Source organism: Aquila chrysaetos, chromosome 8 (genome assembly GCF_900496995.4).
Source record: "Aquila chrysaetos chrysaetos chromosome 8, bAquChr1.4, whole genome shotgun sequence".
Classification (NCBI taxonomy): domain Eukaryota; kingdom Metazoa; phylum Chordata; class Aves; order Accipitriformes; family Accipitridae; genus Aquila; species Aquila chrysaetos.
In genome coordinates this window covers 30,969,963-30,994,827 of record NC_044011.1, presented here as the reverse complement: position 1 = coordinate 30,994,827, position 24,865 = coordinate 30,969,963, and the positions used below count along the sequence as shown (strand labels likewise).

At 46.0% G+C, this 24,865-nt stretch overlaps 1 protein-coding gene across 1 annotated transcript in view; it reads left to right on the top strand.

Moving 5' to 3' along the window:
- The first annotated feature begins 10,106 nt into the window (after positions 1–10,106).
- The window catches only part of ISM1 (isthmin 1), a 42,488-nt gene continuing 27,729 nt past the window's right edge, over positions 10,107–24,865 (top strand). The window contains exons 1-2 of the mRNA XM_030021163.2: positions 10,107–10,219; positions 10,904–11,418. Coding sequence (XP_029877023.2) covers positions 10,210–10,219; positions 10,904–11,418 — 525 coding nt within the window. The 5' untranslated portion in view covers positions 10,107–10,209. The remainder of the gene's footprint in view (positions 10,220–10,903; positions 11,419–24,865) is intronic.

The following is a 24,865-nucleotide window of genomic DNA, read 5'->3' as shown; positions in this document are numbered from 1 at the left end:
CTTTGCATGTGTGCCTTGGAACTGGTGCTCCGTTACACACAATTTATTGTGGGTTTGGCTGCTCATAGGTTGTCTACACAGTCTGGTTTCTGCATCCTCATCTGATGGTAGTGGCCTCCAGACTATGGGTACTCTGCAGCAGCAAATGCCACCGTGGGCAAGACTCCCAAATTCAGTTTTTAGGCCTCCTTGAGGCAGGCTTGCCAGCACTGCTGGCTGCTACTGCTCAGAGCTAAAGAGCTGGGAGTTAAAATCTGCAGCTACTGGGGTTTGTCGTCTGCTTTGGAGCTTCTTTGACGTCATTTCATTATTTCCTCCATATATGTCAGCGTTAGAAATGCAAGTTTGAAAAATATCCCACTAATTTAATATACTCACATAGCTTGAAGTTTGAAGGCTTTAAGAAAAAAAAAAAGTGATTGTGAGGTTAATCGTAAGAGCAGAACAACAGATAACAGTCCAGGCTCTAACTACCACAACCCCCCTCAGTGATTAAATAGACAGGCAAAAGCTTATGTGTGGACCAAAATCAGTGCAATTCCAGGGGATTAGAGGCAGGTATCTGAGGACAAAATCTGGCTTGCTGTTTGGCAGGGACAGGGATTTGGAAACCCCATCCAGTACCGCATCCATGAAAAAAATCAAAGGACAGCAAGCAGTAGACAAAGTTCTGTTCTCTTTGAAACAAAGAGCTGCCAAAATGTTCATGTCAGGCTTTTTTTCTTTTCCTTTGGCCAGGCAGAGTTGGGTTGCAGCCGAGCTGCTCACGGCCTCACCCGCACCCAGGGACCATGACTGCTGGGCCCAAAACAGAAAGTGCAAAGATTTTATTAGGCATGCACGTGTTTAGGGGAGCCCTGCAACAGTTCGTGTGCAGGGCTTTTGTTTAAGCATATTGACGATTTGGGGTTTTTGTTTCAGCATCTCATTACGTCCTTTAATGAAACTACTGGCAATGAAGTAGCAATTTTTTTTCTTTTGGTTTAAATTTCTAAAAAGCATAATTTCAGCAATTTTTCTCTGTTCTTACACACACACACAGAGAAATTGCTTTAGACAGGAAGAATTCTCTAAATTGAGTTAGACTTGAATCAAACAAATGAAAACCTATTTTTAAAAAGCACTGTGGTACTTTGCATTCTTAAAAAAATTCTTGTATTCCCAATTGTTTTTCAGTAAACTTTCATCGGTCTGTTTAAAGTTCTGCAAGTGTGAATATTCATATTTCAAACATCTGGCTTGCAAATCGAGCATTTCAGAAGTACTATATCCTCGCTTACTACAGAATTGTCAGTAAAACTTCAGCAAAAACCAAGTTGTTTCCTCGCCAAGGGCCGGTTCTGCATTATTCACACAAATAGGCTTTTTTTCCATTGACTGGAATGGGAGCAGAATTCATCCTGAAATAGTGGCCCCTGGTTTAATCCATGACAAGAGACAAACAAATAGACCCTTTGAAATGAGTTTCATCTTTTGTGTCCCATTTGTTGTCTGAAGCAGGTGTCAATTGGATCTTTTCCTGTCTGTGGTTGAAAAGCAACATGTTGTAGTTAAACCCACTTGTTAATTGTAGTATTTTACAGACTAACTCCCCCAGGGATCTACTGAAAAGCTACTTGAGGTTAAGTACCAGAAGTCAAAAAGGGGTTAATTTGCCTTCTCCCCCCCCCCCCCCCCCATTTCTCATTCTGTTTCAAGTTGTTTCTTGTTTAAAAAAGATCTCTCTACTGTCTCCATATACAGTAAAAAGACTCTTCATACACAGAGGGCTGATCCTGCCTGCACTGAAGTTCATTTATTTGTAAATCATTGAAAAGAATTTCCTTTTATAGTGGGCCCAGCCACAAATTTCCTATTTTCTCGAGCCAATAATCTTATCAACCACCTGCTTTGTAGATCTAGCGCTAGAAACAGCCTCAGAGTTTTTAACCTTGTGAAGAGGCGACTCTGGTACTAAAACCACAAGAGGCTGGCCTGAATGCCCTGCCATTTGATCAGACTGGTGGACTATCCAGAAAAAAACCACCACCAGCAGCTTCAGTAGCAGCAATAAGCCCACACATCCCACCACGTTTTAAGAGAATGACATTAAGTCTAAGAAATATACAAACTATTACCTGATATAACTGCATAAAATGAACAATGTTTATAGCCAGTGCAATGGAAGGATAAAGCCTGAGCTTTATCAGGCGGGGCTGTGTTTTTATTCAGTGGTGCTTGCCCCTTTTTTGTACCAGTCTTTCTAAAGCCTCCCATAAGGATTTGTGGAGGGTTGCACCACCTCCTGAAGCCAATTCTCACCGCAGGAGGATGTTATCGATAAATAGACAAGAAAAATCTTAGTTGTTGATTAGCAGCAAATAACTGTCTCGGGCAGCAAGGTGGAGCTCCAGGTACTGCTTTTTCCATACCATTTTGTTTCCACACTTGCTGTTGTCTTCAGGGTACTAGAGGAGTGAAAATCTTCTACAGACAGGTCAGCTGCTTTGAATAAATACGTACTTTGATCTTAAGTGATTTCCTCAGTTGTGCGTACCAAAGCGTTGCACGTTCAAACTGTTCTCCCCGCCTCGCTCTCTCACAAGTGCTGAGCACTGCTGTAAACCCACCGTAGCCACGTAAAGAGGAGCCTCCAGCCAGCCCAGCCCCGTGTCTCTGGCCCACCACAGCACTTTCTCCAAAACTTCTGCCTCTGGCAGGACCAGGAAGGATGTTCCTGTGATTTCCCCAGGCACTGGTGGGTGGCTGCGCTCTCTCCCCGCTCTTCACTGGCACGCACCAGGCATCAGGTCTGCTGCAAAGGCCGCCTGGGCACCTTTCTGCAGCTTACCTCTGTGCTCTGACCACCTTGTCCAGATCTGCTGAGACTTTTACCATCCCACCACCGACAGTAGGTGAAGCTGTTGCTATCCAAACTGCACTTTGAGCGCAACAGCGATGTGCACATTTGTTTGCCAGACAGCACGCTTGAAGTTGGGTAGCAGAGAGCGTTTTTCTTAGAATTAAATACTTTAGATGAGAGGCCCCAGATTCTCTGTTTTCTTTCTCCATTGCTTTACTTGACATAATATCATCGTCCTTTAAAGGCACATTTCAAATTATTCCTGTCCTCTACTAGCAGGGACATTCCCTAGGGAATCTATCACTATTTTGTATTATAATTATCATTGCAGGTGCTAGGGTATCACAAACATGGGCACTGCTATGTTAAAAGCTACACTAAGGGAGGACACAAAAAACAGCCTGCACTTCAACGCTGGTGGAAGGAGCGTCTAATCCAACTGCCCATCCTTAGCCCAGCAGAAATTAATTTGAGACCTCAGCAACTTAATTAAAAACACTAAGAGAAGGGACACATCCTAGTTTAAATTATTTCTTCACCTCCAGTAATCACTATGAGCCTATTCCTGCTGTTTCCTTACGGCATGCCAAATGGCTGTGTAACAGATATGCCTTCGCTGAGCACGTTGTCACAATCCCTACCGAAGAGAGATTTACTTCCCACAAGAGCTTTTCTCCTGCACCTCAGCAAACATAGATGTTTTAAAAGACTGTTGCAGAACATTCAGGCATCTCTGCAGGGAATACAGCATTTGTCATCAGGCTTAGATTTGGGATACCAGTGGGCTTCAGAGAAAGAGGTGAATGGCGGGGAAAAAACCTGCCCTCATTCTCCATGTTTCTGCCACCTTCGTTGAAAAAAGTCCCTCTGTAGTGACAGGACTGTTGCATTTTTCCACTTGCTTCAGTACACGGTGTGTGTGGAGTATTTATCTGGAAACATTCACTGGAGATTTCATTATGGAAAAGAAGAGGATATTTATCACTAATACTATTTAGCTCCTAAAGCACTGGCTCAAAACTGAGCTGAGAAACCCCAGTGTAAAGTCAACACTAGTATTACAGGCATTAGAACATGCAGGTTTTAAAACCCAGTGTTTCATTGACGTGGCATAGTTTTGACTCGACAAAGCACTGCACAAAGATATTAGGAGATCCAGAGCATCGGCTATGAAGTAGAGGAACTGATTTAGCAAGAACAATAAAATAAACCCCCCAACACCCCTATCCCAGAGGCACAACCGGGCTAGGGAGATCCTTACCTGTGCCAGTGCAGCAAAGCACTAGCAGGAGTCTGAGTTGCCTTGCACAAGCTGTGCTCCAGCTGTGCTAAATCACCTAAGTGAAGCCAGGTGACACTTATCACCTGAAGCCATCAAGAAATGAGCTGTATTTTCTTTACCTTCTCTGTGGGAACGAAAGCCTCCCTGCAATGGAGACAGCTGAAGTCTTTTTTTTAGGAGGCAGTCAGCTCTTCATCTCACCCACCATCACAGTGTTTGCTGTGAGATCCTCCTTTCCCTTCCCTGCTGCAGAGCTGTCCTTCAGCCACTTGGCTGGCTTTCTGAATTTATTTTTTTTTTAATTCCAGAGTCACAGAAGTAGTCTTGAAAAAAAGCCAGTTGCAAGCCAGTAATGTGATATTTTCCTTGGGGAAGTGAAGGGTTGAAAACCATAGGTGTGGAAGGTGTGAATTGCTCTGTTTATCTCTATTTATTTTTTTAACGATCAGAAAGGCTGCTCATCCGCTATGCTACTGAACATAGGACAAGACTAGTCAGAAGTGATCAGCCAAATCAAGCCTCAGTCACGCAACCCCTCACAGTGATTTACAACTTTTTCACGCATCAGCTGGGCCAGGGCCACCTCCTCACTCTGCTCTTAGCTCCCACCAGCCGTGTTGTATAAAGCTCTTTCTCTGCAGTACCCACTGCCGTGCATCCACAGACAGCCTGTGTAGGTACACACAGGGTGAGCTGCCACCTTATTCATTATTATATGTAATAATTTAATGGTAAATTTGGCTGAGCCACTTTAATGGATGAGGCAATTTAATGGCTCACTGCTGCCAAAACGCGGGGCTGCCTCCCTGCTCCAGGCCAGGGGGGGCCAGCTCTGCCACATGGCTGGCACCGCAGCCAGAAAAACCACCAGGAAGGCGCTCGCCTCAGCTGACGTGCTGCGACTCGCTGAACCAAGGTAACTCAATCAGGTGTCTGAGTCTTTACTCCGTTTGTAGCACTCGTCTCAGCTAAACCAACCCTGGCGCTTCTGCAGCGGTAAAACTGTGTTCAGAGGAAAGGGGTTTGCTGGTTTCGCTGTATTTCTCTAAAGAGGCAAAAATTGCCTTGTGGCAAGCTCTTATGAAAGTCAGCAGAATTTAGGCTCTTTGGGCACTTTTGAAAAATGTTGCCCGGCGTGCTGGTTCCCACAGTCCCATACTGCCGCATCTTGGCAAATGCTACAGTGCAGTTGCACATCATCAGTACAAAAATGTGCAGCATATTGAAAAGTGAAAATGTGGCGGAGTGCAAAATAAACAGAATTCAGTATTAAAAAAAAAAAAATAATAGGCGGGAAACTGGGCTGGACTGTTTCCTCTATTTCCATATTCCATAATTTAGACTACTCATTATACATTTCTGCTTTTGCTTCAAGTTTTAATAAAGTGGCTGCTGAATTTCCAGTCTGTCACACAAGGCGCTGCAGAATTCAGAAATCTTGACCCAGCCGTTAGGCCCAGCTGGTGGCAAAATATGTAGACGGGAAGGAAAGCACTGTTCTAGGAGAAGCAGGGAAATGGAGAACTCTAAGCTAATCAGCTCTTTTAAAAAGAGGGTGGTTACTATTCAAGTTGTAATTTATTGAGGTAAAGGAACCATGCATCACAGAAAGACTTAGGTTGCCTGCAGGGGAAGGTTATTCTTTTTTTCTTTCTCTCTCTCTCTTTTTTTTTTTTTTTTTTTTTTTTTTTTTTTTTTTTTTTGGAGAAGACCCCTGTGTGTGCGTTTGCAGCTTATAGCTAAGAGGTTGGAGCTAGAAGTTAATCAGCCATTCTGTCTCCTATCTGCTGATCTTGGGGGAAGGGGAATGTGGGCAAACAGGCATTAAATTCCACCGACAGGCGACGGGAAGGTATTCCTTGATAAGCAGCATCCAAGATGATGAGCCGTAAAGCAAAGCCCCTGTGAGGAAGCAGGGGAAGAGGCAGGGAAAGCTTTAGCCATCTGTCTCAACCCAGCGTTGCTCAATGCTCACCAGAGCAGAGGTCACCACCAAGAATAATAACCCTCGAGAAGCCAGACGTATGCTTTCCATTCACCAATAATCTACAAAGCGTCTTAGGGTGAAATCCTGGCTCCTCTGAAGTCAATGGGAGCTTTGCCAACGACTTCAGTGGAGCCAGGTTTTCATCCCAGATAATTTTAAAGCAACCCTCAGGCTTAAAGATAAAACAACAGCATCCTGGGAGTGGGTGCAGGCAGGAGGGAACTGAGGAGGGCAGATGGGGCTCTACCAGCTATGCTCCTCTGAAAAGCTATCAATCTTACAGACAGGATACCTTCACAGCCCTGGAGCAATACTAGGACTGACAATAAAGGGGTAAGCGGACAAGCAGGTAACCACCGGGACAACTGGGGTGCAGGACCCACGTGAGCCATGATGCTCAGATGTAAAACCCAGTGGCATTCCCACCTCTACATCCTCCTCACTTCTGAGATAAAGCATATAAAGTGACTTATGTTGTGTTATATTATATCATACTGTATTTTTTTCTCTCCACTCCTTTTCCAGCAATTCTCATGCTGGCTTTCAAGGATGTCACCTAGTGGCACTCATCCAAAAATGAGGATTTTTCACACCTGACCAGGTACAATTGATGTACTATTCATTTCAGTCACTAGGACCACCCAGACTCTGTAAAGTGCTGTGTCTCAGGCAATATTTCATTTTTCAGGACTCATAACACCAAGGGTCGGTGCTTGCACAGCGATGTAGTGGGGTTGGCCCTAGGCAGTGCAGTGGACAGCACGTGGGGTGGTCAGCCGCGATGGCCATGGCAGGAGACAGGAACACCACCAGCAGGACATGCCAGTGAGGACATCACAAATTCAGCCCCAGGGCACAGTTTCTTGGCCTCGAGCACTGAGGGTGGCACGGTGGCCGTGGACAGCTGTCATGCATTTTTGTTGACAGGCTGGTGTAAGGGAGACCGTGGGGCCGCCGTGACTGGAGCCAACAGACCCCTGAAACACCTCCCCCGGGGAGACTCCTCACCACGCGGTGGAGGCTGCAACATGGACAGCCGCAAACCCCTTTCAAAGCTGTGCAATGAGGAACATAGGATCTGCAGGGCTCGAGAGGGGCAGGACATCAAGATGATGAGTTGCCATGGCTTACTGACTCCTCACACATCAGCTGAGCTATGCTACCTGACCATGTAGTGCACTTGTATCATAAATGCTGCATAAAATGTGTGAATTTAACCCTGTTTTGAAGAGCTTGGGCTCAGTGCATTTCCCCTGGCACTGGTGAGGCGCTGTGAGTGCACAGGAGCCGAGTCTGCCTTTATTGTCAGAGGGAAGAGAAATGGAAGGTAAAAGCTGGGGGTGGAGGGGTGAGGTGTGAGCTGTGAACCTTCACAGGGAAGGAGCTATCAAAGGAACACACCTCCCTTACCCCAGCACCACCATCGGTCCCACTTGCTGATTTACCTCCCTGCTGGGTGCCCATAACCACATCCCGGGAGCAGCAACCCCCTCAGGCTACCGATGGATCTCCTCCTCCAGGCGAACCCTGGCTTCATTTTCCAAAGACTAGATGGTAGCTTCTGGAGCAAGCGTTCAGCCTGCCGGGAAAAGAGAGCTTTTCCCTTTGCTTTTAAGTCCATCTCCCCTACGGATTGCAATTCAGCCGTCTGGATTCATCGATGAAGTCATCTGCTGATTTAACAGTGTTTGTGAATTTAAATTGGCATCTACGGCGCACGCGTGCGCACACGCTCCTCTTCGGTCGCCCCCAGCACAGCCACGCAGGCAGTATCACCGCACCCAAGTGCCGCTTTTACGCCGACTTTTTCAAGCGGGAAGAGGCTTCGGTTTCTTGCTGCCATCCGCTCGCTGCTAATAGTAGCTTTGCTCTGTCCCTCACCGTCTTTGCACAATAGCTTAATGCGTAAAACTTAGATGTCCCACGAGGAAACGTGCACCAGTATGGGCCCATCTCATCTGGATTAAAGATGTCTTTTGGTTCAGTCTATTTCATAAGGCGAGGGAGAACTTACATTACCCAGAGCTCGGCGGCAGATCCATGTGTGTGTTTTTCACCAGGCTGTCACTTGGACTGTTTCGCATTACGAGCCTTCAGTCTCACTCTGGCTGTCGATTTGTACTATTAAGCTCTGAAATACAGAACTCACGTGCCAAGTTTCCACTTTTCTTCAACAGCCGGGATCAACTGACAGCCACTAGATAGGGTCAGACTTTGGCAAACCTGGAGGGCAGTTCTCCTGCCTCTTCAATGCCCATCTCCCCAAGCCTGCCTCCTTAACCACCCTGTTTTGTGCTCACTGCTGCTGGCGTGCCTGCCTGGGGGCACGGCTGCCGGCCACCAGGATCACAGCAATGGCAGCAGGAGGAGAGCCCAGGCGGAGCGCTGACAGCTGAAGTACATCAATGTTTTCATCTTCTCAATATTTTGATTAGCCCAAGGAATGTTTGAGTTAAAAAAAAAACCAACACATTTTTTAAAAACCACGTGATGGTCCCACAGGCTGTTACGGCTTTACGTAATAACGAATAGCTCTGTATGATTTGCCGCGTAACCGAGAGCACTGGTGTGGTATCGGGTCTTTATCAACGAGTGGTTTCACAAGACGGAGGGATTGTACCTCACTGTAACACACTCAGGGCAGCCCCATGGAAGTCCCTACCCTGCACGATCGTCCGTGCTGATTGTTCCTACTGCAGTGCTAACACAGAACGTGTTTGCGGATTAAAAATCCTTAAATCTGAAGGTTTTGGTTTTGTGGCTTTTGCTCACATCTTTAACGATACTCCAGTGCAATTATTTTAACCATATTCCTGCCTGATCGTTAATCATTTACAGTGGTTATCACTGGAAGGGATACCTACCTGACTGGAAGGGTACGAGACATCGTTTCAACTCATTCATGACCATAGCCTTCAGACGCACCAAGACCCACAAGAAACCTCCCACGAGCTCTGACCCTCCTCGCACCCCAAATCTGCCAGCTTCCCAGGTCAGGCACACCATGGGCAGAGGCTCCCACAATGCGCCTTGGCCCCTGCTGGCACCGCACGCTGGAAGCACGTCTCACCTTTACGTCACGGGAACCCTGACGAGGACAGTGGTCTCAGACTGAAGACGTTTCAGATGGGGAACACTTTTTCCCCAATTTGCCCATTTAGACATTTTGATAGCAATTCAGCCTCCCAGCTGTCACACACTTGCACAGGCCCCAATCGCTCGTATCCCCATTTTTGCACATAACATTCCCAGTTGTGGAAGAACAACGACAAAGATTCCAAAAGTCCTGGTTTTTGTTAGGTGACTTTATTTACATTTTAAGCATATTTATTTGAGCTGTGTTTGTTCTTGTTATGCTCAGAGCTGCATCTTCAGCACTCAGAAGGAGGTTTGGCTCCATCAGACTGGATGCAAAGGTACTGATTTACAGCAAGTGATAATCCAACCCTCATTTTCACATATTTTCAAATTCACGTTAATTTTAAATTGGGGGGGGCCTCCCATCAGAGAGAGAAAGTTTTTTCCACCGTACTTACGCGGTCAGCAACCAAGAGGAAAGGAAACATGGGCGAGGAGTGTAAAACCCCAGTGACCCGAGTCCTCCCGTGCCTTGTGCGCTGCCGGGGATGCACAGACCAGCTGAAGGGGACGTGACACTTGAGTACAGCTCCGTCCCTGCCCAGCAGCGGTGGAAGTCATTGCACAAGGTACAGCCGTGAGCGGGACGGGGTGCGGGTGCCGCGGCAGGGTGCCCTGGCAAAACCAGGGCTTGCAGAGGGGCAGGTCGGCACAAGGAGAGGAGGGGAGCAGGGCGGCGGGGGGGGAATGCTAGGCTGCAGCAGGAGCTGCAGAAAGGGAGAAGGGGGGGGGGGGCGAGAGGGGGGGGGAGGACAGCAGGGGAGGGAGGCAGGGCAGTATAAAAGCATCCGACAAGCACCTCTCCCGACACAGAGCGAGGGGGCGAGAAAGTTGCTTGGAAGCAGCAGCAGGAGCCAGGAGGAGAGCCGGCCGCTTGCAAACACGCACGCACGGTGGCAGGAGAGAGTGCGGAGCTGCCCCTGCCAGCCCTAGGGCCACTGGAGGAAAGAGAGAGGAGAGATGGAGCCAGGTATCCAGCTCCGAGGGAGGGCAGGCAGCTGAAGCTTTTTGCAGTCCCTCGCCCTCCGCCAACCCCCCCCCCCCCCCCCCGCCGAGCCGGGTGGGGCAGAGAGAAGGAGGAGGAAGGGGGGGTCGGGTGAGAAGCAGCGACCTGCCCCTCTCTTCCCCCACGGGGAGCTCGCAGCCGCCCCGTCGAGGGCTGGGAGCCGGCGGGGGTCGCGGTGCGGCCCCGCTCCCTCACACCCCCGCCGCGAGGGGCCGGGCAGGGACGCGGCGGGGCGGTCAGGCCAGGGCGACGCCTCGACGGGCGTCGTGAGGGGAGGGGGGAGCCGCGGGGCGGGCGAGGACACGGCGGAGGGGGGAAGCTGGTCCAGGGGCCACCCCCATCCCCTCGCGAGGAGGGAGGCGATAGCCCCGAGTTCTCTCCTCCCCTCGGAGCGTCCCGGCTTCCCCGCCATGTGAGAGTCGTCCCCGGCCCCCCCCCCCCCCCCCCCCCCGCCTCTCCCTCCCTCCTCCCTCTCACTCGCACACACGCTGCCGGCTCCCCCCCATCCCCGCAGCGTCTCCCCGTCGGCAGCCGAGCCGCGCTGCTCTCCGCCGGCCCGCGGCTCCCCGAGGCGGCGGCGGCGGGGGCTCGGCCCGCTCGCTCCCTCTCTCCCTCCCTCCGACGGCCCACGGTGACTCTGGGTTGCAGGGCTGCCCGCGGAGACGCCGCCGGCCCGCGGCCCCGTCGCGGCTACCTGCCGCCCCCCGCCGCATCCGGGCAGCGCCGGGATTTTCGCCGCCGCCGCCGCGGCGTCCCGCCCCGACGTGGCTCCGCCGTGGTGTGGCGGCCCCCGCTGCTGCTGCTGCTGCTGCCGCCGCTGCCCCGCGCCCGCCGCCCGCCCCGCCGACGCCGAGAGCGGCGCGCTCCCCGCCGCCCGTCCTGCGGCTGCCGCGGCCGGCCCTGGGGCCGGGGCCGCCCCGGCGGCGGCGGCTGCCCCGGCGGCGGCGGCCGCCGCGGCTCCGGCTCCTCCTCCTCCTCCGCCTCCTCCACGGCCGCCGCCGCCGCGGGGCCCTAAAGCCGCCCGGCTCAAGAGGATGGTGCGGCTGGCGGCCGAACTGCTGCTGCTGCTGGGGCTCCTCCTGCTCACCTTGCACATCACCGTGCTGCGCGGCGGCGGCGAGCCCCACGCCCCCACGGGCGCCGGCAACCACAGCCAGCGGCAGGTGAGTGCCGCCCCACGCCCGCGCCCCGCCAGCGGCCGCTGCCTCACGCGCGGCCAACGGTCTCCACCTGCCTCCCCCCGAGGGCCATCGGGGGCGGCTCGGCCCCGGGCCGGGGAGGCCGGGGCCGCCCGGGGAGGCCGGGACCCGGCGCCGTGCACCTGCCTCGGCCGCCGCCTCCCTCCGCCGGCCCGAGGCACCGGCAGGCGCTCACCTGCCCGAGGGCTTTCCTTGTGTGGCGCCTGGGGGTGTCTCCCCCGCCCCGCCTTGGTTTTACGCTCTTTCGGGAGGCAGGGGTGGGAAGAGGCAGAGCTGCTCCCCCGGCCGCGTTTTGACAGCGTCCGCCTTGGAGGCGTCGGGGCAGCTGCCGTGCGCGCTGCCGGTGCACCGCGGGCGGGTCGCAGCGGACGACGGCCATCTGGCCCGGGGCGCGCGGATGGGCCCAGGCGACGGATGGCGGCGGGCCCGGCCCTGTCAGACACGGCGCGTCCCGCCCAGGGCCTCCCTGGTGAGGACGCGGCGCTCCCCAGGGCGAGAGGGGACCTAACAGGTGTACGGTGCTGGGAAGCGATGGGAACAAAATGCACGGCTTTCCTCAGAAAGCATCAAGAGGCGGGTAGATACCCAGTCCTGAAATAGCCAAGAAACTTAGGGTGCTACGTGCTTGTGACCGTGAAGGGGGGGACAGGGCTTGTGACCCAGCCGTTCTCTTCCAGTCTTCTGATCCCGTGAAGCCAATGGTGAATTATGTCCGGCAGAGGTAAAGGACTTTTTTGTTCTGTTCCCTTGGTTTTGCAGGTGGTTATTTTTTATTCAGCGTCACATGTTGCCATTCGCTTAAAATGGTTGGAGACAGTGATAAAAGCAACAGAATCGTAAAAATCCCCAGGCGAAGCTTGTACATCTGTAAATCCCTGACCAACTTTTTTCCCCCTGTATCCAAGTGTTAAAGAAAAGTCAACTGCCAAATTATGCAAAGAACTGACAGAAAACGTGTAATTATTATCACCATAAACTTACATAAACCCCTTTATCATCTCGGAAAGAATTATAGTACCAGCAGAGCACATTTCTGTGAAGCACGAGGAAAAATAAGGAGAGTGCAGGCATTAACGATCACTCTGTTTGCATGGGATCCCCAGCTGGTGGTCCACAAAGTGAAACCACTAGCTGCAGGAGGGAACCCCGACCTGCAGGCTCACCATCCCAGTCAGCAACTGGAATCAGGTCCTCTTAACTCAGAAAACCTCTTGTTGAACTTGGTGGGAGTCCTGCTTGGGAGTGCTCAGCCGTGTGCTTTGGGTAAGGCCCCACATTGCTGTGTCTCTTTGAGCTGCAGTTTTATCACCGGCTTGACATTCCAGGATGTTTTTTTAATATCTTCAAGATTTCTGGTAATAATGTTTTATAAATGATGCTTTCTTTCCTCCTGGGCCCTTGAAATGCCTTTTAAAATGATGTTCCTTGGAAAAGTAAATTTGGAGAGGTTTTTTATGAGGTGTTTGCTATCATTAGAATAACCCTGAATTTGCCTTTTCTTGACAGGCTTGTAACATAATGAGGGAAACATCTGGGCAAGTGGGAACTCTGGGTGATGCCGTTTCCCCAAGGAGCTCCTTTTAGAGCACTATTGTAAGGTTAGGGTGAAACAAGAGGAAAATCATCCTAAGATAATTTTCCTAGAGTATTATCATTGTAGTTGGCTGTCTCGTGAAAATCTGTTGATTGTTGACTTTAAGAATTTTTTCTGTCTGATGATTATTTTACAGATAACTTAATAAAACTCTGTGTCTTTGAGCATCATGATAGCTTTAGCAGCTCATACTTTCATCATGTTTTGCCATTTGTAGAATTGAAATTTTTATATACTTCCCAACTGAATTGATTCTGCAGTTATGTATTTGAGAGTGTGTCTGTACAAGACATTATGGGAGGAAAGTATATTGATTAGAGCAATCAGTTAAACAGATGGAAGTCTATCAATTCTTTGGTTTTATAGCTTTCATGGATTCTACTGCTAGTTGGAAAATACTGTAACCTGCTTTCGAAAATTGTACTCTGACAGGCAGATGCTTCCATTCAGACCATCACAGTACAGATCTCTATGGCAAATTTGCACTGGGATCTTCGGATTTGGGGGCTTTGGGGGCCATTATCGTGGTGCATACTGAAGTGAAATGCAAAATCTTAGTGCACTCCATTCACAGGTAAAGAATCAATGTGGAAAGCAAAACTGCACAAACCCAGATTTGTTGGTATAAGCAAATAGAAATATCTCACGTTGCTATTGCTTATACTGAAAAAAACCCTATTGTTTTTTCTGTCTTGGTAGGTCTATGGAGAGAAAAGATTGTGAGAAGTGATTAGGTCAGTGTTTCATTTGATGAAATTTCATTTGACGAAGTCTGTTGCGCACATTGTGGCAAATCCAGGAAAAAAGTAATCTTTGCAGCAACTGTTTATAGATGTATTTTGACAAGGCAAATTTGTATAAAAACAAACTGGCTATTATCAAATGCAGGGTATGGTATTTTAGGACTTAGGTGGTCTGTTTGTACAAATAAAGTGGTCAGAATTTGGTCCTGTGTGTCTGAAAAAAAATCTGAAGTATTAGTCTTAGCTCCAAAAAAAAAAAAAACCAAACAAACCCCAAAAACTTAGCACATCCTTGACCCTTCTTACATAAAACGGATTCAGGAGGAATCCTTAGTAATCTTAAAATATTGTTGGAGATTTTAAAAGTCTAAAATAGAGACTTGTATGCGTTTGAAGTCTGATTCATTAAGGGAGGAAGAGCTTCTCTTTCTCCCATCCCTTGGTCCTTCAAATGAAGGAGGGTTTTTGGAGGATGGGTTTTGATTTCTTTTGGTCTTTCAATTGTGTTAACCCCTGCAATTAATTAGACTGATTGATAGATGAAAGAAATCCAGAAAAAACTTCAGTCAAAAAATTAAACAAGTTATTTCTTCCTCCCTCTTATTTCTACTTTTGGTGCCCTTCCCTGTACTGCTTGTGTCTCTAGAGTTCCCAGATGTCTGGGGTTGTGCCGTGCCGCTGTGACTGGCTGTAATAGAGCAGCAGTGAGGAGAAAATCTTGACGTACTCTGCTGGTCCTCTTCGGGATGCGTGAGATACAGGCACGGGTTTCCTCGGTTCACTGCTGCAGAAATAGGCACTGGACCTCTGCATTGCTGAAGTTTCATGCTGCCGTTAGAATTGGTTTGTGGTAGTGTAAACTAACACAAAATGGGAAATCCAGATTGGAGTTGTAAAATATCTTGCAGTTTTGAGCTATGAGAGGGAATCGGCCTTTTGTTTCTCAATCAGATTTTATTCCCTCCTTCGATCTCTACCAAAGAAAAAAAGGAGAATTGGGGAGGGGGGAGTTTTGTTTTTTCTGGTAAGAACTCTATTAGGTATAATTTAATTAGCATCCAGAAACTACTGTGGAGTATATTTATGAAATAAATAAGTACAAACTTTTGCTTCAGAATAAGCAAATGAAGCTATACTAAGGGATAGAAAAATGCTGCTTGGGTATGTTTTTATCTTTTTACATAGTTCTAAAATGAAGGGAAGGCTTGAACATAAATTTTGAAAGATGTTTGTAATACTTTACGATGCTTAGAATCTGTGCTTTCATTCTGGGAGAAAATATTTCATCAAGAAGTTTATTCCCATCACTTCTAATTTTTCCATAGCAGGCCTTGCACACCAAGAAAAACAGTGTTCCCACACCAAGAAAAATGACCTTGTAAAATGTAGTAACAGAGCCACCAACAATATATGCCATAGCACATGAAGTCAGATTCTCCACTGCGGTACTTGCAGCAGTATTACATTAGCATGAAACTCAGTAGTTGTGTGTAAAGCTGGAGCCATATAAGAGAATGTAATTTGAAAAGAAGCACAATGCTGTAAACAGCTTTTTACTTTTAATCTCCTTGCTCCTGTCCTTGCCCCCCTCCTCAATAAGCATGCAAGCAATTACAGCGTGTCAGAAATGTTCTCTGAGCTCTACCAGAGGAAACACATTCTGTTGCCTATAAATGGTTGCACAAGAATCGCTCTCCAAGCTGTGTGAGGAGTCCTTTACAGGGCTGAGCTCTTAATTTTCTCCTAAGGTCCACAGCTCAACACAATGAGAAGTTCAGAAATGGTGTGCTGTCTGGTACCTTTTCTGGGGTGCATTTCAGTCTTTTTAAGGTTTGTGTGTTCCTGCTGCCCCTTGTACTGGATTCAGGCAAATTGCAAAATGATCTCCAGTCAGATAACAGCGGGGCTATTTCAGCTTTCTGGCTTTCTCAGTTTAAGTAGGACTCAAGCTGTTTACTTTGAGAGAATTTTAGACTGAGTTTTTTAAAGCTTATTTGAGCTCTGGAGCTTTACATTTGGTTAGTTCTAAGAGGATCTGATCATCTAAATCATCTTTGAAAAACTGTTGATTCAACATTTTGCATTCACGTTTTCCAGACTGTCCTTAGCCTATGTAAGATGCCAATAAGTGGATGTACATCATATATTCAATACGAGCACTTAATGCTTCTCTGCCTTAAGAGCAGTCTATACATTACACAAATAACTTTCAGAGCAGGTGGCTTGTGAATGAAGTAGGCTGATTCTCTGAAAACCAAAATCTCTTTTGGTGAGGTTGTTGCTCATCACAGGGAATGCTGTTTCGTGCTTTTTGACAGTGATAGTAAAACCTGCCTGTTCTCAGCAGGCTTTGCTGTCTAGGTTCTTAGCTAAAGCTCACCCTTACCATTAGCATATGTTCTTCTAGTTATGCACTAAGCTTTACGAATGACTTCAACCATGTGCAGTTCATTCTCTCATCTCCCAAGGGAGAGAATTATGTGTGCTCTTTAGTGGTTTTGCTAGTGGGCTGTGGCTTGTTCCAGGATCTAGGGGGAAGGAAGGACGATTAGCTTTACGTGTGCTGCTGCTGCTGCATGCATGGAAGCAAAGGATAAAACGGGAAACAACGGTGAAGGATTGAGACTGCTGCTCTGAGCAGAAGACCATTTGCTGTTGTCTGTTGCTCCCAGGAGAGATTCTTCCACCTTCCAAACCTGGCTTCAGGAAAACTCCAGAAAGTATTAATTAAGCTTCTCTTCCTACTTGTCACTTCGATTCATTTCTTAGCAAACTAATGCATCCCTGGTGGAAAAGAGCTACCACACCTTCAGGGTAGAATGTGGCAAGTTTTTTAGTATCTAAGACTACTGCAATAATTTAGAACAGGGATCCAGGAATATTGTATTTGGTTATGGCTGCAAGGAGCTATGTTAGGCAGGTACAAATGTAATTTCCTGCATTAGATTTGACCAAAATGTTTGGATGAGGCATAATTTGCTGGACTTGTCTTCAGCTGAACAGCTAACAATTACTGTACTGCTCAACTTGGATCATCACTGATAAATACCTGGCATTAAATCACAGGGTGCCTCTCAATTTTGTCCCTGTAACTATAGCTTGGAGCAGTTTTTTTCCTAGTGCTTTATACAGAAGAGTCCATTGGAGTTCTTTGTTTCGGTTTTGAGCAAGATTTAGGATCGTTTTCCAGCTCTTTAGAGTATTTTGGTAATTGTATGAAGAAAGCAGAGTGTATGTAGTTCTAAATTAATTCTGGGCCATCGTGGTGTCGTCATGACCATTTCCACGGGTCTGGAGCCAGACACAAACCACAGTGACTACTACAGGGCAGGGGTCCCAGAGACATTCCTGCTTTTGCCTTTCTCTTCTCTCAGTCCATCCTTACCTGTGCTCTGGGGCTGTGCGTGGGGGCAGAGCGGTCAAAGGGAAGCCTGCTAGCATGGGGTTCTGCACCCTACGGTGGTCGGACGGCTGACTCATGGTAGTGAAAGGAGTGGTAGGTTTAAGTCTGATTCCTGAGAAAGTCTAGAGCTGTAACGATCACCTTTGGTGACATTGAGAGTAGAGAGACAAGGCATGGGTACATAGAGATCCTGGAAGGAGCTAGGTTGGTACTTTTCATGTTGGTTCACCTAACTTGGACAATCAGCAGTAGTTCCGGAGTAGCTTTTATTTTGTAGTCTTCGTTGATCCTATAGAGAAGTTTGTTCTACGCAGGAAGAGCACAGCTGGTCCATCGCAGCTATAACAGCAGTATAACAGCAGTACAACCACACTGCTACTGGCCCCTCGCTGTTATCTGATCAGCACAAAAATCTCTCCTCCACTCCTCCGGCTTCGGTTGTCATCCCTTAGATTCAGTCACATTTCCCTGCTCTGTCCTTTCTTAATGCCAGCTGTCCACAAAAACAGGAGGCCTAGAGTTGAAGCTCTGCTGTTGGTCTTTATGACCCCAACAATTTCATCATCACTTTACTGTCTGGAGCTGGTCACTGTGTATTCCCTCGTGATTTTTAACATACATGTTATGACCTGCTAATAGGTAACCAAGCCCTAGTACTTAAAGCTTCAGCATACTAAGCTTTTCGACACCTTGCTCTGCTGTGGAATTCTTTTGCTGGAGAGACATCTGTTTAACCAATCCAGGTTACATTAAATGTAAATTGGGAACCATGTTTTGAATTCAACAGTTATTCTTTTGTCTCTACTCATATCTACTGCATCTGTATATTAATAATCAATGCCTTATTGTTCCAAAATAGAAATGGTGGAAAACGTCTTCAAAGAAAACAAGGAACAATGAAAGCATTATTGATTAGGTGACAACTCTGGCTGTGTTGTGTTGCAGCATCTGAAAACTTTACAGAAAGTGAAGTGCAGAAGACAGTAGTATTTATAAAGGTGCAGACTATGCTATCTTTGCCTGCCGACCTAATACATACATATAGTAGTCATGTTTGAAAAGCTTTCTGAAATAATATGTGACAGAGATAGACATGACTTCTGAAAAGCCAGTCATCAGTATGTATTCCAGTGGGGAGGAAAGATTACTTTGAAAGTTGCTTCGTTTTTTAAGATGCACAGATTTGTAGGTATTCATGCTTAAGAATTTCCCTTTTTTTTTTCCTTCACTGTGTAAAAGTGGACAGAATGCAAGTAATGGTAGGAAGTTATTTCGCGGTACTTTCTTATGCTTACATTCTTCTGAGTCATCATTTTAAAATCTTGAAATGCACTCATACTTCAAATATATGCGGACAATTTAGGTGTTTCCTTACACAAACATAAACTAAAAAATTGAAGCAATGTAGTTTTTCTTTGTGCTTATGTCCTGAAAGTATAGTGATAGACAAGATTCAGCAGCTTTGGCAGGTTTAACTGTCGGCGTTGGCTGCTTTATGCTCTTCTGTGTGTTTTGCCTGTCTTCCTTGCAAAGAAATGTGGTAGTACCCTGTTGTGCCTCATTTATTCTGTTCACAGTGTTGTTTAGTGTTTGCTTGGCCTTTTTGCCATGATTGTTATCTTGCTGTCTACTTTAAAACTACACTATTTAAAAGCTCTTTGAATTGCCTGAATAATGTTCTCCATAAAAGATTACTTTTTTAAAGCATTATTTTTCAATGGTAGAAGAGGTAGGTCACTGATGCATTTTATTTTTTATTTTATTTTTTAAATCTCAACCCAAGCTCTTTGAGGTTGAGATTCCATTGTTGTGGTGTTGCTTGTGTACAATGTGTAGCCTAATAGGTCTCCAGGCTTGAATGGAGTCTGTAATCACTGTCAGGAATGAATAAAGTGATAACTTAGAGCAGAAAAATACAAAGTGCTTTAGTAAGTTGTAAAAGGAAGCATTAAATGATGTAGTGGTTACTGTTGCACTTTAATACATTGTGCCTCCAGGATACCAATTTTACACATTTTGAAGACAGAAAATGACAGGCTAAATTCATAGTCCAAAGCATAGTGAGCTCATTGATACATCAGTAAGAGCATAATGTTTCCAGTGCCGCTATGTCCATGTACTTTTGATTTGAAATACCAGAAAAAGAAAGAAAACAAAGTAAAATGTAACTTATTATTGTAATAAGTGATGGCTTGCCACAGTGGTCAGTTGTGTGGCAGTATAATACTTAGTCAGAGGAGCTGGTGTGGGTGGTACTGGTAAGCAGTTCCTTTATCCTTTTGCCCTTGTTTTTCAGTGCTTGGAGAACTCATAGCAGTGGGTCATATTTTTTTATTCCTCCCTTTTAGCAGTCAGCAGGATGAAAGCAGGCCTGGAGTTGTTCGCCTCTAAGCCCTTGTAGCATAATGGCTATTTGAGTGCTTTTAATGTTACAGAGGTGCTCATAAAGATGAGAGAGGAAAATCAGAGATGAAATCTTTATCTCACCACTCTTGGTGGAGTCAGTCCATGTTGAAAAGCAGAAGGTCAAACATACCTTGGCTTTTACGCCTCCATGCTAGACCTACATTCTCAGTGTGTTTAAATTGACCTTGCTCCACTGACTCTCACAAAGCAAGATGAGTCAATGACTTCTGTCTGCTGCAGACCCAACTGAAGTTCCTTTTGGATTTGAATCTTTCACAGCTCAGTTTGTCTATGGAACTGATATGCACATAACACACATAATCTGCACATCCATCCATGGAGACAAGCTGGGCTTTGGTGTGTGGCTTTCTTCAGATTGCATGAATTCATTTCCACCCATTATGTTTCATTTTTAGTTTCATATGCGCTGCTGAAAAATCCTGGACTGTTTTGTTCCACAGCAGCTCTTTTTCCTTGGGAAGATTAACATTTCCTCTTTGTCTGCATGGCTGCTGAGATCAGTACCTGTGACAATACCATTAGGAGTACAGTGAAGTATCTATAAAAACCACCCAAATAACGTGCCCCATCTTTTTCTGCCACTGTTTACAGGACTGCTCTAAAAAAAGTGGATTCCTCCCTTTCTAAGGAACAGTTACTGAGTCAATGTTGTCCATGGGCCAGGTTTAAATTCCAGAAAGCTTCCTTCAGGTGTCTTGCCTTTGCATTCCCATTGAGTTGGGCATTCAGGTATTGAACAATTGAACACTGTCATTGAAATGCTTTTTCTTGTACATACCCAGTAAGGCTGAGTAAGAGGTGAGGTCCTTGCACCAGAAGAACTGTGCTGTAGGCTGCGATGGAAAGGAGGTGACTGACAATAAAGCATAATGTGACAAAGAGCAATGAATAGGACCTAGCGATAAGGTGGCTATTTTTTGAAGCTAGTGCCTCAAAAATTAGTCACATAGCTTTGGTATCCTTCTCGCCTTAGAAGTAACCCAGCAGCAGCAGATTTTGCCTGAGGAAACCATAATTACTCCACTGGAACCAGCTGCCAAAGATTACTGTAGGTGTAACAAAACATAAATTTGCTTGGTTTTATCTGCCACATACATCGGTGCAGGATTTTAAAATCAATATGGATTTGATCTAGATATAACTTTAGTAATCAGATATTTACTAATGTCTGTGTGCACAAGTTACCCAAAGAAATAAAAAGGATTAATAGTTTAAATAGTTTAAAACAAAAACTTCTCACCATATTGACATATAATTTATTAAAAAATAAAAACCATAGCTAACTAGCATGAATTCTGTAACAACCCAATATACTCACCTCCTACATTGTATGAGTTGCTTATACACTGTTTAATTTCATAGCAAGAAATCATTTAGCATATCTTTAGCAACACAACAGCAATAAAACTGTCCCTGTCTTTAATGTCTACAGATACAACTCTCATCTGAAAGTGTCTCTTGAAATTACCTCAGTAATCAGACTGGAGTTGTTTAAGATGCAGTGAATATATTGGCATTTTGTGCTGCTGATTTTAAGATTCTCTGGACTGAAGAAGTCTGTAAAGGTTCACTGCATAGAGCAGACTATAACAAAGCAGTTAATGATTCTTGTGACATGAATGCTGCCATTTCAGTTTATTTGAATGACACTGGCATTCTGTCTTAAATATATCACTTTTTATTAGTTGGGGTTTTTTTGAAACCAACTAGATATTAGGCATGGGTATGCATCTTAGCTAAACTATAACCTAGCCAGCCCATGCCTTTTGCCCTGCAGAGTGCCCGGAGTTTTTCAAAACATGTAACCACAGTGATATTTTTATAAAGGAATGTTCACCTCATGGGATTTTTTTAAGGTGTTCTATTTTTTTTTTCCAAGTTACAGCTTCACTTTATTGTACATGATGTCCAATAAAAAAGATATATGTCTGTGATTGGACTTTGAAAAAGGGCCATGGTGCCTATTCCATTTAAAGGGAATGAAGTCAAGCAGTAAATTTGCTGGTCGCCCTTTTCATATTGACTGTATCTCAGCCAGCAGTTGGTCTTTGATGTTGTAACAATAGAGCAAAGGCAGAGGAGGAGGAGGATTAGGACCTCCATAATATAAAAACAAGTCTGCATTCATCATGATTTTTATAGAGCACAGTCCCTGTCTATTGGAGATTTGCAGTATAGACTCAATGGTCTGCAGAAGAGTGCAGCAATCTTAACATTTGCAGGTGGTTTACAACTCATCCATCATTACTACTACCATCTCTTCTTAATTCAGAGTTTGTTTAGGCATTCGGCATTTAGCTTTTTCTATCTTCTTATTCCTTCCTACAATAGGAAAACAGATGTATGTCAGGATAGAGCTTCTGGAGTATCATTTTCCTTTACAGGGGTTGATTGTTGCGTTATTTATGAAAGGCTTGCTGCAGCTGGCCCATAGAGTATCTATTCCTCATCTTGTACTTTAGAGTCCAAGCTTTTATTAGGGAGGAATAGAGGCGTTGATATGTATATGTCTAACATTTGTGAAAATATATATAAAAAGGGAACCTAGAGCAGCCACACTATGCCTGTGTCTTCAGGTGTACTGGAACAATAGCACCAAAGGCTTCAAATGAACTATTTAGTCTGATAGAGCCCTGGAGCTTTTGATATGCATTTAAATGGTAGCAGTGCTAGCTCTTGATCAAAACATGCAGAAGGAAAAGGGTTGTCCATTTGATGAGAATGCATAAGGTACCAAGTTGCACTAAGTGTTGGTGGGAGTAGATAGAATTGTGAGCAGAGCTTGGAAAGAGCTGAATAATCTGTACTGTTGTAGCCATGTGTGTAACATAGCAGATATGGAAGGCAGGATGAATGGAGTGTTCCCAGGGACGTGACGATGGCAGCAGCAGTGAGCCCAGTGCAAGTGGATCTGTATCAGAAGCCCAAAGGCGGCTCTTAGGAAACCATCTGGGGATGCACCAGGTGAAATTGCTTTACTGCACTCAATTCCAGTGGCTCTTGCTTAAGGCATGATCCTGAAGTGTCCTGACAAGGCAGAACACCTAGAAGCTTCTCTACCAGACTCCAAAGACACCTGACCCAAGGAAGGGAGGGGGTGGGGGGAAAGATGCCAATCTGTAGTGCATTTGACAGTTCAGGACTTGATTTAGGGTTGGATCCTGTGCCTTCTAGGTGTTCAGATTAGACCTGTGAGTCCAAACTCATGAACAAGTCACTGCTTGCCAGCTAAGCAGTGGTAGCTCCTCAGATGTCTTATCCCACCTTCATCCCACAACAAAATATGAGGTGATTTTATATTTATCAGTAAGTCAGTGCTGAGCAAACAAACCCTGCCCAGGGCTTTCACCAGGGTGACCGCATTCTGTCCTGGGACAAAGCACTCCACAGTATTGGTGGTCACCAAACACACAGCTCTTCAGTGAGGAATCTGTTCTTTTATTTAACATCTACCATGATGGCCATTAAAAAGGCAACATCTGGTGCAGAAAATGCACACATGCTATTTCTGCGCTCTGCTGTATGTCTCCTTCATCAGGCCCAGATACAGCAGTGTCTTAGCTGTCTCTGCTTTCCCTAGTATGCCAGCTGATGAAAGCAAACTACGTGAGGCTTAGCTAGTATAAGGTGGGAGTTCTGGCTAGTTAGAGGCATCACCTAGTGTTTAAAAGAGTTTGCCCTTGAGGGATCAATAGCTCTGAAAAAGCTGCTGAAATCCTTCAGTGGCAGTGAATTTGATTCTTGCTCTTCTTTGATCTAGCGTTCATGGCTTTTTGAATAATGTAAATCAGACCTGCCTTTCTCACCTACCCATCCCTCTTTCTTCTTCTCCTAAGAGGATAATTTTTTCGTGTTCTTAGGAACACAGCTATGGCAGTCTTAACATGAAAATAAAATGAACTAATTATTTGCGTAACACCAGAGTAAGGGCCAGATTAATACCACCTCTCTGATTTTTTTTTCTTTATCCTATTTAAGTCTTCCCACAATAAAATACAAGAGGAGTTTGCAGCTGAAATTGTGTGTTTGCACACATATGGTCTAAGTGGGGGAAAAGAGCTGTATATTCTAATTCCCCAATACACACTGCTGCCATTGATAAAAGGAGCCACAATTACATTGGAATCAGGTTAGAAACCCCATAATTTCCCCATGACAATTATTGCAGTTTACTTGTAAGAGCCAGATGAGGAGAAAAGATGTATATTTAGCTCTTAGCACAGTTAAGTAGCTGGAAGTGAGTTCTGTGCCACAGCCTATCAGGAAATGCTCTTCCAACCTGCTCTGCAGTGCATCTGCTGTATATGCTTTGGAATCTCTCTTTGTACAGAAACAACTCTCCCTCCCTGGGATCTGGCATATCAGCTAGGGTCCCATTTCTGTTCCTCTAACAGAGGAGGTTAGAATACCTAAAACCTGAACTGCTTATCTTTCCTCTTCTACCTTGTTGCTGCGTCTGGCTGCTGGGACTAATCTAAAGATGCATTTGGCCCGCACCATACAGTTTATTGTCAGTGGCGTCTGGGTGGCTTCAGGCACATGCTAAGATTATAACAAGTTTGAAAAATAAAACCATTTATCCTAAAAATAGCTCAGAACTAACTAGTGATCATGGGGCGGAGGGGAGACAAAAATGAAGATATTTTCTTTTCACGTAAGTGTCAGATTCAAAAGCATCTGCCTTGTTCAGTGCATGTATGGTATTCATTTCCTGTCTGCAGTCGATTGGAATGCCCCCCGAGTCGTTTGAAATTGAAAATCGAGTCATGCTTCTTTAATCAGCTCTAGGAAATAGTCCCCCTTCCTTACTGTTCTAAGAAAATTTATATATACATGCATAGAATTCATAATACAAAAAGCCCACGCTTCTCTCCAGGGCACATCCTTGCCCTCTCCCCTCTTAAACAGAGAAGGGTCTTCACGTTGTCTTGTCAGAGTCTACTGCAAGTATCTACTTGCTTGCTCTTCTTCCCCGTAATGTCACTGGAGGGAGGCCTTTCTCTTGTGTATCTGCTTCCTCTTGTTTCTTTCCCTTGTTCTGTCATTAGGGCAGTTCACGGAGATGTAGAGAGAGGGCATAATGTCCACTGCTGATGTCTTGATACAAAAATAAGACAGTTACTGCACTGCATGTACAGATGCCATTTATACTAATGACTTCCAGTTGCTCGTGTGTCAGTCCCCAAAGTTTTCTAAATGGAGGGGGTAAAACTGTACACTCGGGCTTGAAAGAATACTTCGCTG